This window comes from Rhea americana, unplaced genomic scaffold, assembly GCF_003343005.1.
Source record: "Rhea americana isolate MKP2758 unplaced genomic scaffold, rheAme1 scaffold_160, whole genome shotgun sequence".
NCBI classification, from domain to species: Eukaryota; Metazoa; Chordata; class Aves; order Rheiformes; family Rheidae; genus Rhea; species Rhea americana.
The window spans coordinates 320,232-335,691 of NW_028185706.1; the positions used below are offsets into that span (position 1 = coordinate 320,232).

Genomic DNA, 15,460 nt, shown 5'->3' on the forward strand with positions numbered 1-15,460 from the left:
TTCTCTACGTTTTGTCTTTCATCAGTGAGAACTTCATTTATGAAGGCCATAGCAGGTGATATACGTGCTCTTTATGAGCAGTTGACGTACAATGACCACTGTTTCCTATTATACATTGGGAATTCTCTTTAGATCTATCAGAACTGGAATATACTTTCTTGGCCATGTTGCACTTATGGCCTGAAAAAGCTTTTTGTGGGATCTTTTTTCCAGTAGTAGCTCTGGTAATTGTAGTTTGTCTCAAGCTGGTAAGGGAAAGTGCTATGTTCCATTCTATTTTTAATTTTGCTAATAAAACAGGTGCATGAGTGTGTAATTTAAGTCTAGATTTCATTCAATCGCACTTTTGTTAAACACTTTAGAAAACAGCCAGCAACTTGGTTTTATATTTAACTTATGGACCATACATATATAGATGGAGAAAAGCATTTCTGTTTTCCCAAAGGGTTTTTGCCAGGATCATTTTGGCGCCTCAGTATAATTTATGCTTAGTTTTAGGTAATGCTGGTCTAATGTAAATAAAGATATGACATCTTTTTGCACTGATGGACTGAGGCCAAACCTGCAGCTTCTACCTGAATCCCTGATAAACAGATCCTTATATCATAAGGATATACCTCACTTAGCTCTAACTTAATATGCTTGCAGCCTTTCTTGTGGGGCAGCCTTTCTGATCTTACAATTAATATACATAATAAAGTTTCATTCTGAGACTTTCCTTATGCTCTGGAAAATATATTTCTCCTTAGTCATTTATGACCCAGACTTCTTGACTGGTCTGCTGGACTGCCAGATTTAAGACAGATACTTTCTTACATAGTACTGTTATGAACTGTGTCAGTTTTATTTATCAGCTGGGATAATTATTCTGACTAAAAGTAKTAGCAGTRTTCCTGATTAGTTTGCAGTAGACACACACCCTCCTCTATGTTTCAGGTATGTTCTAACATCCTGTTAACACTAGTGGAATATTAATGATTGGTGACAAATTACAGGCAGTTAATACTTGTGTAGGGTCCCCAGCCATGTGTTCCTTTCTTCTAAATTTTACCAACTTATTATCATGAGGGTGTTGAGTCATTAACGATCACTTGAATATTTCTAGCAATTTAATTATCAAAAAAACAGAAAGCTATACYGAGACAGTTTTACAAAAAGGTGAATCTTTGATGTTTGCATATGTGTTTCAGACCTGTTACATCGATAAATCTGAGAATGACTTCCTTAAAACTGACATTTCTAAAATACTTCACCAATCAATGTATTTTTAAGTTACTGGAAGTCCAGCCTTGCCTGAATGTTTTCATCTTTCACAAGTCTTGTCCTATATGTGAACAATACGTGCCTGAATGTTACAAGGCCATATAGTAGTTGAATACAAACTTAATTTTTAAAATATATGGGGTTTGAATGATTGGAGGAGGATTCCTGTGTTTTCAGAATCTATTTCCCTATCCTTCAAAGTTATGTAAAAACATTTGTGAAGCATAGTTCATATCACAAAGACATGAAAGGCATTCTTGAGACTTGCTTTCCTGTTGAATCATTGCCAGGAATCTAACCTAGATTTCCACACTGATCACCTAAATTGTTTACATAAAGCATAGTAGCCTTTTAGTCAGTATTGAACTCCAGCATGTTTTCCACCAGTCTTGCATAAAATACTGTATTTTTATGGCAATCTAATTCTGATTGAAGCATTTTATATAAATTGTACTTTATGTACAGCTGCTTCAAATACAGTAGCTTTATGTACAGCTTCTGGAGGATCTCTGTCTTTCCCCCTCCCCCCCGAGAGATATATTCATACCATATAGAGAAGGTAACAATTTAAATGGATGTGTTCCAAAAAGAGTAACTGGTGCATGGGTAAAAAAGTTATGTGAACATAAATAACAGGTAAGAAGAACATCTTCTTTAAATAATGCTTAGACRAACGATCTTAAAGTGACTGAATAGGTGGATTAGAAACAAAATCATTGCTGTTTCAGTGATGGCTGCTCTGGCTATATCATGTTCCCTTATTACAGATGCACATTTAAGTTACATTTACARTATGCATATATTGATTTCTTTTTCTCTATTTCTGGGTATGTTTCCAGCTGCATGTAAATAAACATCTGGATTTATAATTTAATAATGGTGCTGTTCAATCATTTTGGTAAGGAGTGGTGTTGTAGAAGTCTGTAGATTTAAGATAATAAATAGTCAGCTGAGGAAAAGTGAATTTKTGTACCAGTGATAATATATTGCCTCTGTTCTGTATCTGGAAATATATCACTAGCAGTTTCTAATTTAAATTTGTGATTTAATCAATGAAACTTATGTTCTTCCTGYGAGCATCTGTGGTTTCCATCAATGGAGATGCTATATATAACTTTACACAAATATCTTACGGGGAGGCTTTTAATATTTTGTTTTAGGATTTATCTAGTCAATATAAGCTAGATTTGTTAGAATTGGTGCTGAATAGGTATCAGGGGCTGCCAAAACGCAGCGTGTTTTCAATGTAGGTATTATATTCAGACCAGATATTCATGGTCCTGAAAACATGCTCTTGATTTCAAGATTTTGCATTAATTTATACAGGATTTTGCATTAATTGCTATTTATTTCTGTGTTGTGGTACTTAAAAGGTATTGGATAGGTCAAAATGATGAAGTGCATATCCTTCACTTGGAAGTTTTTGCCTGCAGCTCTGGAAGCTCTGCCAACACTTGAAAGCTTTCTTGTTAAAGACAGTGGGTGACCTTACCACACCCTCCACTAGTCTCCCCTAGTTAAGGATTTATTCGGTGGAAATGGTTATTCAGAGGTGACTACAGAGTTTCGCTAAAAGTTTCTGAGTCTTCGTGAGGGTCTTGCTTACCCGTCTAGGATCACTGGCTAGATTGGCTGATTTCATACAAAGGATGCATAAGTGGTGAAAATTTCTACAGCCTGTTCTAAGAGAAACGTATAGAAGGAAATCRGTCGGTAGTGGAAAGCAATCCGTGTTGATACAGAATGTCAATAGCATCCTTGTGAAAGTCAGATTTCACACTGACAGTTGTAGGATGAACTTTCTTCTACATATCTATCTAATTGTGGTGCCTGTTGCTATTGTTAAAGTTAAAGTATTTTCCTTTTAACTGACATGTTTTGAATTTTTGTGATAAGGCTGTTAGAATTTAATATCGTTGCATTGTCACACAGCTATTTTTAAATGGTTAAATTGTTCTGGGAATTAAAATACATGCATAATTGAAATCTTTTTCCTTAATTTACTCACAAAGATAAAATACATACAATGGTAGTGAAGGAGCACTCAAAATAATGTAAGATCCATGGAAGAAATCAAAAGATTAAATAATAAGAAAAAATCAAAATGAATATTACCAGGAAAAAAAGAGGTACATGTCTTAGCTTAACTGTGAAAACAGGTTGCCCAGTGGAGCTGGAGTCAGGATAAACAAATGGTAGTTAGAACTGGAACAAAATCAAAAATACTTGCACACAGGACAAAGGAAAAATCCAGGGAACGAAACAGATTTAGTTTGAAAGTTCAGAGAAATTACAAGAGAACTTCTTTCACCGAGAGTCTGCCTGCAGTGATGCCTCTTTGGGAGGTGCGTTAATCAACACAGTAGTACTCCAGCCRGAACTAAGAATAAGCATTAAAGCAAGTAGGCTAAAATCTTTCCTTGTTCCTATACCTTATCATCAGGTAATGTTTTAAAGGTAGAACTGCTGTGGTGGAGGCTGCAAGCATTGCAAACTCTGTGGCCTTCATATCCCATAACATAAATTGCTGCTACAATTGATATTAATTTACAAGTTTCAACAAAAATGCAGAGGATTTGAATGGGCAAAGAGATTAGCTGAAAATACTATCTTCCTCCACAAGATCCCACTGGAGGAGCAGGCTCTCACGTTAACTGAGAAGCGTGAGGAAGTTGCAGTGCCGTGGTCTGTGTCCTCTTTGCGAGTCGGTGAGGGACTTCAGTTTCCCGGAGCTGTTTCCCCTGACACCTTCTGAAAGCACTGCCATTTACCTGCCTCTTACAGTTGTGTCCTTGAGTATCGCGAGAAAATCCAGAAAGGCAACACCAGTATTGTAACATGGAGCAAATATTCTTCTAGCAATGACTGCCAAATATATAGTGTGTTGCTTTTCTGGGAGAAAGAATTACTTATTAAAGCTAAACAAGCTAGCTAGAAAAGAAGAAATGATGGGGCAGTGGGGGTGAAAAATATATCGTGTTCTACATGCGTGAGATTGGAGGGGGGAGGATTGGGGTGAAATTCCATGGTCTCTTCAGGGTTTGCCACTTGTGAATTATGCATCTCACTCTCGCTAGTAGGCGTAAATGCATAATTCTAATCTGTTCTTATTACTTATTTATAACATGCAGTAGAATGTAAATTCTGCTTCCTTTGTACAAGCTTAACATGCCTGTTAAGGTATGCAGATATTTCAGGGAGCCTACACAGACAACTTTCTTAGCATAGCACACAGTTTCCAATTAAAGGGCATAAACTTCAAACAATAAATTAAACTAGCTCTTCTCTTCCACTCCCCCCGCCATTTGCAGGAGGAATATACACAAGATGTAAGAGATAAGGGAGAAGATCAACAGACAATAAGAGTATTCATTTTGAAATAAACTACTCTGCGTTATTATTATTTATGATAGATACTGTTATTAATAAACTGAATGTGGGATAAAGAAAAGGCCTGCAACAACCACTAAATTTATGAGACTGGAGACAGATGCATGCTCTTTCTTTAATATAGCTGGCACTGATCGATTTGTATTTTTCCCTGATGATGGTTTATGCCATTATAACTGTGCAGTGGCCCTTTCCTATTGAGTTATGGTTGCAAAGCACTTCACAAACAAGAACTAGCCTCTAAACATTATATCCTAATCTGCACATTCTATAGATACCTTGTAATACAGAGCAGCTGAATGCACCACCTGCGATCTGTGTACATACAAACATGATTTATTCTGGTAATCCTAGTCTAATGCATCACATCAGATTGTGACAGTTATGCTGTCTGTTGACATTACTGACACTGCATAACATGATTGGGTAGTGCAACATGTCAAGTTAAAAAAAAAAAAAAAACAACTTGGAGCTTTTCCAGATTTTTTTTTCCTTTTTCTGTTGAAAACAAATGTGAAACTGTTGAAGTTGGAAAAAAAAAARGGGGGGTGAGGGGGGAGAAATTACAATAATTTTCCCCAACTGCATGTCAGCGATACTAATGACTCAACAGCTAGGACTGACTCTGCTGGTGAGGACAGAGGAGAGCAGGCAGAAGTGCAGTGTCCTTTACCACCCTCTCATTCAGGGGCCAGCTGAAACACTAGTTCAGCTTTTGCAGTCTTGGAACAGATATAAGTTGCTCTAAATTGTCTTGTCTGGGAACCGTGCTAGAAACTGAGTCCTCCACTCTCCCTGTTCCAGCAATATGGTAATGTTTTAGCAAAACCTGTTATTCCCTAACCATAATTCAGATATACAGGGCTGTTCTGGTCCTGGAAAGGTGATAGTATCTCTTCTCTAGAAGCTCTTAAATCACATGATGCCTTGCCTSAGTGGTGAGAGTTCTTCTCTAAACCTCTTGCATTGCTGGCAGAGTACAAAATACTGGAACAAGTCACCCATAACCAATTTATTGTCATATTTTTTCTGATTAGGTTCCAATATCTAGTCTGAGTATGAGGTGTCAAGTTTATGCTTGCTTGGTAATATTTTTGTTGAATATTTTATTCATAAAAACATTTATTTGAGGGTTAAAATGATATGATATAGCATGCATATTCAATTTAAATAAGTGAAAATTTACTAGTAAAATGGTTTATTTTTGGTCAAAGAAAATGTTTCTCATGGAAATTCATTGCCTTCTCTTTCTATTTCCCTCTGCTTTTTTTTTTTTTTTTTGCTTAGGCAGGAAAGCTTAAAGGTGGTGCTTATAAAAAAAAATAGTTTAAAAAGCACAGTGTTGATACTTAGTGTCTCTCTCCCAGAATTTAATTTATAAAGATTATCCTGAATCTTCTTGTCGGCAACAGATGTTTCGTGATTTTGGATGGGGTGCATCTTTCTGAATATTTCACTTTCTAAATTGACTAATTGTCCTAAATTGTCCTATTATTTCTATATTATTGAAAGAAGGTTCCTGGGAAAATACATTACTAATTGCTTTTCTATGTAGCACTTATCTTATATACCTGTATGATGTGTCTTCTTTACTCAGGTTGTCCTTTCAGTCTGTCTTCCTTAGAAAGTATTTGTGTGCTTGTGCTTTTTCTTACTGCTGTTTTCCAGACAGCTTTTTTATTTCTGTAATCTGCAATATATGCTATTCCAGATAGGACTGCACTATTGATTTATATAAAATGTATAGTAGCTGCTGCATTACTGACCATATATTCTTATATAACTTAACATTTTACTGGCTTCTCTAACTACAGTTGCACACTTAGATGTGCTGTTCAGCGGGTTGTAAAAGTATCAGTCAGGTATTTTTCTTGACCTGATACAATTAACTCGGCACTAAATGTATGGTCAATGCAAACTGTTTTTTTTTTTTTCCTTTTTTTTTTTTTTTTTTTTCCCCACTGCACCAAGATTAGAATTACCATCAGGAACTTGGGAGCACAGGATGTGCATCTGTTAGTTAGCAGGCCAGTATGTTCTTCCTCATACTGTGAATCCAGAGTAGTACTTCCAGTTTTACAGCAGGAGGTATCTGAGATTCAGGTTTGCAACAAAAGCCTGGTGCGAATTTATTATTGTAGCTGTAAACATAAAGCTGAAGTAATGAAGTGGTAACTTGTTCATAACATCTTTTTTTTCTTTTTCATAATTTGACACGAAAGATCATGATTCTTGTGATGTCTCCCACAATGACTAGGCTACAAAGGTTCATGAAGGGAAAATGAGATTTTAAAAAGCAGGGCTACATAAGATCACGTTATGTGCAAAGAAGTGAATGATTTGGCATCTTAGAGAAACAAAACTAAGCTAGTGATACTAGCCTGAGTACTTCCACTCATGTGCCTGATAGAAAATGAACATGCTCTGCCCTCTCCCAGCTTCCTTTCCCTCTCCTTTTCAGACTCACTTTACTTATCCGGTTGTTATAACTGAAGTAAACTAAAGAAGCAATGGATAGTTTTAATTCCAATAAGCAAAGACATAATTTGGAAGTTCATTAAATGTAGACTTTAGTGCTGAACGTTTACACAGACTGGCTGTGTGTCATTCTGGCACCAAGAAAAGTCTTTAAAAAAAAAAGAGACAAACAGGCCTCTATCTTATTTCTAATGGTTGCTTGGGAAGGCTGCAGTTCAGGGAGGGTAGGAGGGGAATGTGGCAGGAGTTTCATCAGTGCACTGTGATACTTCTGTTGTCAGTGACCTGGGATAGCTTTACGGTCACAGAGGGAATCGGATACAGTTCCGTAGAGGACTGAAAGAGAAGGTAAAATGTGTTTCCCATATGCTTCCCTTCTTCTAAGCACTGTGGTATGTGGCATTCACAGCTTCAAATGATTTGAGTTTTCTTCAGCTGGTCACCTTCGGTGTTTCAAGCTAGTGTGTCCTAACTGAAGAGTGAGAACAAGATTTGGAAAATGTACCTGTAGTAACTATCTCAGGGATATGGGTTTAAAACCATCCTCGTATTACAATTTTTGCAATGGAAAAAAGATAATGTGCATGTTTAATTAAAAAGGGATGCATACCTTGCTAGAGTAAGGTTAAAACTAAGGTTTCAAGAAGAAACTAAGGAAGAAAGAAACAAAATATTCAGGAATGGAGGCTAATGTGGCCTTTTTGAATTGGCTAGGATGCAATGTAATGTTTGGGGGATGTGTTTGTGCTCAACAAATTACAGGAGCTTCAACTGATAGACTGTAGAAAGATTTTACTCATAGTATTTAAGGGTTACAAGCGCRTAACTGAGGCACAGTTGCTAAATATAAAAAAGAAATAATTTAAAATTTTTGCTATTAAAGCAGAGTTATATTAAAAACCAGGTAACTTCTGTGGAGCTATCACTTTTCTAAAAGTGGTAACTAGATTGGTTCTACCACATGCGCATACCAGCTGCATTAATAGTTTGAAAGTATTGCAAATTGAAATGATTTAAATGCTTTTATTTCATGTTTGTGCCAAAGGTTTTTCCTCTCGAGTAYGGCTTTTTTTCTACATAATCTAACAAATAGCTGTCATATTTTTGGTGTTGCTGGCATGATACAGGGCTCTGTGCTGTGCTCTTTAATTCCTCAGGCAGGAGTTGGAAGTTGTGTGTTTCCTGAACTCTTCTGAAGAGTGTAAACCTCAGCTGGCATAAGGATTTACTCCTTTATGAGAAATTTAGGAAACCAGCAATAGTTATTGCTGAGCATATAGCTTCTAAAACACATCAGCATTTATTGGCCAGCTAGAAGCAAGRTTGTTTAGTCCAAATGCCATTTCATCAAAGTCTTTGTTGGTTAGAGAGCAGAACAGCTACTTAAGGTGCTGCTTGAAGATAATTATTTGTGACCTTCAGTTTATCTGTCTTCTCTCTTTTCTTTCTTGCCCCTGCTCTTAGTGGCTKCATAAAATTCTTTTAATCTTCACTTTGGAACATTCTTTGTTATTAATTAATATCCAGTTGCTGCTGTTTTCTTAGAAGATGRTTGTTTTCTTTAATTAACAGCCCTATTCCGCTCATTTAGACCACTCARTTTTAGTTTATACAATCAAGTACATAGGAACGCTGTTTTCTTTGGCTTGATCCAGTTGCCTAAAATAGGCAAYGAGTGTTAATTGTGATGCCCCGTATTTTCTGAAATATTTCCATGGATCTGATGGACATGGAAGGGATTAACAGGAAGGAGATTTGTTAAAAAAAAGTTGCAATATAGTGTAAAAGCTTACCAGAGAAGGTTGCAGATTGGTCATAGTTCTTCAAGAGTCAGTATATTAAGTTATTGGTTGTTTATAAACACAGTAAGCAGGATATACCGTACTGAAAGTTATATATGAGTCGTTGCTGGCTTTAGAAAAATGGTGGAATGGAAAGAGCTATTAATGGTACGTGAGGGAGCAAGCCTGGTTATGTGATACTGGCATCTCCTCTATGAATTTGATTTTGTTGTTGTTGTTGTTGCTTTGATATGGTACTGCATAACAATCCRATGGCATCACTGTATTTGGTGATGTGGTTTTATGGTCCCAAAGAGTTTACCATCTAATTAAATATTAAGTTACTGCAAGTTAGTTTAACAAACAATGTGAGAGAAGATGAGGGAACGGGAGGAAGGACSTGAGTAATGAGCCCAAGTAGTCACGCAGTCTAGTTACATAAACAACTTGGTGATTGGAATTCCTTGGAAGTTTTTCATCTTCATACTCTCTCAGCAGGTTTGTTCTGTTGTGCTGCTAACAATCCCTTGTTACAGGGCTGTCCTATCATTTTCCTTTGAACGTAGCAATGGGATTGCTATTGTCTCAATTATTTTCCTGAGAGAAACTATGTGGGGTTCCTCATACAAGTCACTTTTCAACTGAGCACTCACCAGGACATTGTGCTGCCATTTCTAGTCCTTACAATAGCTGCCTGAAATCAAGGAGAGTGGAAGTAGAGTAAAGAGRGGAGAAAAGAAAAAAAAGAATGCTGCATGTTACAGATAAACTGAAACAACAGTATTGACGTTGCTATTGTCCTGTTTTTGAACTGTGGCAAACTGACATTTTGACTGCAAAGTTCATGTTTTGGGTCAAATTCTTAAATTTCTCATTTCTATATTATTTGTCTACTATGTTTTTCTTTTTATTCTCTATCTCAGCAAAATCTCTGAAATTCCACACTAAAAGTAGCATTTTAATGTTGGATGTTATCTTTCAATAACTCCCTATTAAGTTTGATCAAAGTAAATTGAGTGTCGTCACAGGATCATTCTTTATTCTTTCTGTCTCATGCATGGATTCTGCTATCAGGACTTACATTGATAGTTATTAGAAACTGGATATATATCAACCACTGCAGTTAGCTTTATCATGATATTTAAGAGAGCTGCCTTAGTAAGTGTGGGGAGTTCCACATATACCACATGCATAATAAATATAGTGATATGGAAATGTCAATTTTAATGATAACCAGTATAGTTAGAATTTCTCTTGCTGATGTATAAACTAAAAGAGAATCTAGTTTGTATTGTCAGAGAGATGAAAAGGCAGGTTGACTCCTTCTCTCCCTGACCCCTGTTYTTCTTCTGAAAAAAGTAAGTATTAGATAGGTCTTAAATAGATAGGTGGATTGGCAGTAGGTGGTGGGGAGAGAAGGAGAGAACACATTTTTCCTGTGTTCCTGCCATCTTAATGGGAAAAAGAATGGTTTGAGAGAATCCCCCCCAAAGTCGGTTCCCTTTTTGCCCTTTGGTGCTATTTGCCCTTTAAAGTCTAGAAATGAGTACAAGATTGAATCCCAAATTTATCTTTTTCTCAGTAGGCATCTGTAATTTTTAAATGTAGCTTTGTTTTAGTAGGAAATAAGTTATTTGAGAGAGTAGCTATTGGAAAATTCCAAACAAAACATTTGATGTTATTTTAAAGTAAAACTGGAGACTGGAATTCTAGAATGAATGGGAATGTAACCTGATGTAGCAAAATAACTTCTTTTTAAATTTTCTAATGTGTAATAAAATTTCTTCATTTTTTACTGTGAATTAAAAAGAAAATTGTTCTCTGTTTATTGGGTTCATTTTGTAAATTGAGATCAATGAAATTCTTCCAGCAACAGCATGAAATCAATTGTAAAATAACATATAATTCATGGCCTGTATTTTAAATTATAGATTGTTTGGCATTAATCACTGAGGTTTCCATGCACTGGGATGCATTTTCTTGTAATGCATTTCTGGATAAGGCTTGTGGATCTGTTCCTAATGCGTCTGAGAGTGATCTGTTTTTCATGTCCTCAATTGCCTACATCTGATCTTATGCAAATCATGCAATCAAGCAAATGGAAAACAAGGCGTTGTGCTAGAGGACCTTGACAAACAGTGGCTTTGTAGTTTTAAGAACTTCCTCCCTCCTCATTCAGATTTCTGCTTATATCTGCACTTGTTTGAATCCATTGATCCATTATGAAACACTTTGAATTATACATAGGGAAATGTCTGCCAAATCGGATTATGCCAAATAATTGCATCAGTTATGATTTTTATTGTTCAGTTTGTTGGTTCCTAGTTCCAAAGTTTAGAAATGCTGCCTTCAGTTTATTTGCAGGTTAATCCAGAGCTTGGTAAAGTCTATGGAAAAATGTTAATTGACTGAAAAGCACATTCCTAATTCTCTCACTTCTGTGTTTTCTTCTCCTACCCATACTAACTTGTTTTTTCTTGTTATCCTTTACTCCAGCAAAATTGCTCAGATTCYGTTAAAACTTTCTATTACTTGTCAAAAGACTTCGGCATCATTAAATAAAACTGAGGAGTAAAGACTTACTTTTGTCCCGGTGACATGCTGCTTTTTCCATATTTTATCCTTCAAGTCTCTCATCTTCCTCTTCTCCCCCCTTCCTCCCCTCCCTCTTCCCCTCTTCCCTCTCTCTCCCTCCCCTCTTTCTCTCTATATATCTAAATAGAACATTTTCCATCTTCCATTCTTTTAATTATTTACAACGCTCCTCCCTCTTCAAACTTCACCAGGCGCTCCCAGAAACTGTTACTCGTGCAAGTGCCATCGGCTAGAGTTTGCATCAAATCAGGGTTTCAGCATCAAGCTGCTTTTTCAAATGAGCAGTTCCCTGGTAAGGAATTTTCCTTGAAGAAAGGAAAAAGCTCCCTCCCCATCCCACATCTCTGTACAAGCAAAAAAGTGATCTATCGTAAACAAATGGAGAAATGTACTTGTTGTTCTTCTCTTAATCCCCCTGTTTGCTGAGAAAACCCCACAAGACGGTTTCAACTTAGAGAGTCAAGAACGTATAGCCATTCTCTACAAGCACGTAAATTAAATAGGTGCCACGTAATACTTTTGGCTGTTCGTTTTGGGATTGTTAAAAAGAAATTCCTCCTGGTCACTTGGTTCCCCTCCAGGATGCAGCGTTTCTGAGACTTATGTTGCAGCTTTCCATCCCAGCCTGTATCTTTGGTGGCCTCCTTGATGGCCGCTGCGAGGACCGAGGGATCTGGGGAGACGTGCGCTGATGAGGGCGGGACGGCCAGCGCAGTACATGGGGTTTGCTTTCCCTGCTTGCTGAGCCAGCCCGAGCACCTGCTCTGGTGCGYGCTTTCCCCCGCTCACCCACATAAGCACCGCTTAACCCTCGCAGAATCAGCCCCATTATGTTGATTAAACATGTCAATGTGTCACAGGCATTCACTTGATGATTTTTTTTTAGTTATCATTTTTTTTTCTTAACTCACGCTTTGCCGTGTGCTTCATAGGAGTGATACCACCAAATGATAATGAGTTTTTGATAAAAATGCAGGACTTTGATCTCTCATTACACTGAGTGGAGTAAATTGGAAGGAATTCTATTGCAGCTAGGGCCAGGGACACTGTACGAGGATAAAAGTGATGAGAAAGAAGAGGAATCTATGGCATTTCTGGTTTAACAAGGCCTTTGTCATCCACTTGCAATTTCTGAGTTTGTGCTCAGAAACATTTGCAGWCAAACTGATAGTTTGATATTATTTGGCTCCACGAATATTAGCATTTGTTGTGTCTTTCAAAAATCCAAAACTTTCCTGGCATACTAAAAGCATCTTTATATAACATACACATTTTACTTGCATGTCTTACGCTGCTGGCAAAACCTCAGTTGTAAATTCCATCTTAAAGGATTTGCTGGTTAAAATCTGCAATTATTTTTATAATAAAAAGAGCAAAAGATCAGAAAATTTTGTCTGAATTTCTCTCCTGCTAGAACTTGTCTGACAGACATTCTTTTAATAGTGCAGGTGAAACTGAAGTTCTTTTGTAACGTTGATGCAGCAAGGRTGCGAATTGTTAATGACCTTCTGCAGTAATGGGAACTCAGGCTAACATCTTTGTTTTGGTTAGGTGCAGTACATTCTAGTATAATTTGTAAGGGTACTGTACAAGGCCGTCAAAACCAAAGTGAGCTCTGTAGTCCTACTAGTAATCAGAATTTGCAGGTACCTGGTATTCAACAACAAGCATTCTCTTACTGTTTCTCTTAGACACATCTGAAGCATTTAAGAGAGTGGCAGGTCCTCTTTCCTCTTGATTTTCTGAACTCAGTGCACTCTCCAAGTTACAGAGAAGCAAGGCAGAATTAGTATCCAAAGTAAACTCCTGTTTCCTTTCCCTCCTAGATTTAGCAGTTTTTACGCCGTACCAGTTTCTGCTCACTGCGTGCACGGTTGCTGGCTGTTCAAACAGTTCCCAGGTCACCTTGTTTACAGCACAGCTGCCACCATCTCGTGTAGATGCCCCAATCCTGACTGTTTTGGATTCTAGAACGATATACGTACAGTAAGTAAGGATTTCTTCTTTCCTGACAACACAATAGTGTATCTGTTTATTCAAGAATTCCAGTGAGTTCAATCAGGGGAAGGGTTTGTGACATAAAATTAAATTTATTATGATTAAATGCATAGAAGTGATTAGTTTAGTGGTTCTGTGAACCTTCTGATTATCACTTGCCAACTTAATTTCCATTTTGTCTTTACGCAATCAGTATAACCTACATATGGGCATTGCCTTGACAAACTTCAGTGCAGAAAATATGTTCTGGTGATATGCCCACCTCATAGCCCCTATTTTGTGTGTTATTGTATTTATCTGTTCAGTGCAAATATTGCATTAGAGAGATCCCTTGGATTTCTTTTTATGATTGTACAAATATATTTTCAAATGCTTAAAATAAAAACTACAGCCCCTAAACAGAGACTTGCATTTTTCAGTATTATCTGAATCATTATCAGTCTTAATSATGTTTTTCTTTCGTTTCCAGATGGAGAGAACCAATAGAAGTAAATGGAATCCTAGATCGCTATATAATTTATATTGCCTACAATGAGCAGAATTTTACAAAGTGGAATGTAATCTATAATAGCACAGAACTTTTTCTGGATTATACTATTCAGCAGCTTTTCCCGGGTACTGAATACCTCATAAAACTAGCTGTAAGTTTTAAAGAAGTATAGTAGAGGCGTAAAATGGTGAAAATGATTCTGATTTTGTTAACATCTTAAAAACTCAATGGTTCACTTGCCCACTTTGTTTAACCTCTTCTTTTTGGAAACTAAGGTTGATTAGGTGTTGTGAGCATCAGTAATTGTTTTTATTTCAAAACTGGCCTTCTAAAATGTGTATGCAATTTAAACACWTTTTTTTTCAAGGATAATTTAGATAATGATTAATAGAAAATTGACCAGAAATATCTGAAAGATTTAACAGATGTCTCCCACTCCCAACTTATGAGAAGAAAAATGTTGAATATGTTCGAAAATGTTCATCTTTCATATTTTATGATATGAGAAATTGCTCTTTCTTTACAAAATCCTTATGTAGAGGAGACAGCAGAGAGAAAAACAGTTTAGTGAGAAGTAGTAGATTTTTATTCAAAATATTTTAAAAGAACTTGATATTTTAATTGCATTTCTTTATCAATGGTTTAATTTTATGCTAAAATAGAACACATTCAGTTCACTAACAATCYTGAAAATATGTGGACAAAAACATGGGATTGTTCCTTATTTTAAGCACACTGTTCATTTTATAACAATACTTATATAAGGATATTTGCTTTGATAAATGCCATCGAAAAAATATTCTGCTCTTGATTATGAATAAATTTACATTTATGTAGACTGAGTATGCATTCATTTTTTTTTTCTTAACGTGCTCTTGAATGTTCTAAATATTATACCACAAAAACTGCCTTCAGGTAATGATAAGGATCTGACTTGAACTTGAAAAAGCAAGGATATTCAGTCTAATTAAAGCTTAGATTCGTGTTGAAATTAATTCATTTGTGCCTAGACATTTCATCATTGTAAATTGTGTAGTATGTAAAATAGCACCATGTCCGAAACTAAGRTGGTACTTCAGCAAACACTTCAAGCCTTCCTAAGCAATCTTATCAAAAGAATCTGTGCTGTCCTTCCCCGTGCCACAGCTGCTCTTCTCTGCTCCTGCCCAGTTTCTGTATGCTGAGAGCACGAGGAGAGGGTAGAGTTAACAGCTATGATCCAGCAAGCAACGAYGATGCTTCTTTTGGTGACTGTTTGTGCCTAGGGAAATAGTTCAAGCAGTGAAGTGGTTTTGTGGATTTTGTTTTTGCTTCGTTAACACATAAGGCTCTTTTAGAAGTTATTGAAAACATTTTTAGAAACCTTTGATCTTTATATTTTGTTTCTTATTTGTTTTTTACATTTGTATTGCATCAGTGATCAACAGAAAATGAGAGAAAGATTATTTGGTGATGGTTGACTGAA

At 36.5% G+C, this 15,460-nt stretch overlaps 1 protein-coding gene across 1 annotated transcript in view; it reads left to right on the forward strand.

Annotated features, from left to right (window-relative positions):
• Positions 1-15,460, forward strand: part of USH2A (usherin) — a 399,365-nt gene that overhangs the window by 183,619 nt on the left and 200,286 nt on the right. Inside the window, exons 32-33 of the mRNA XM_085300119.1 lie at positions 13,334-13,493; positions 13,975-14,146. Coding sequence (XP_085156245.1) covers positions 13,334-13,493; positions 13,975-14,146 — 332 coding nt within the window. The remainder of the gene's footprint in view (positions 1-13,333; positions 13,494-13,974; positions 14,147-15,460) is intronic.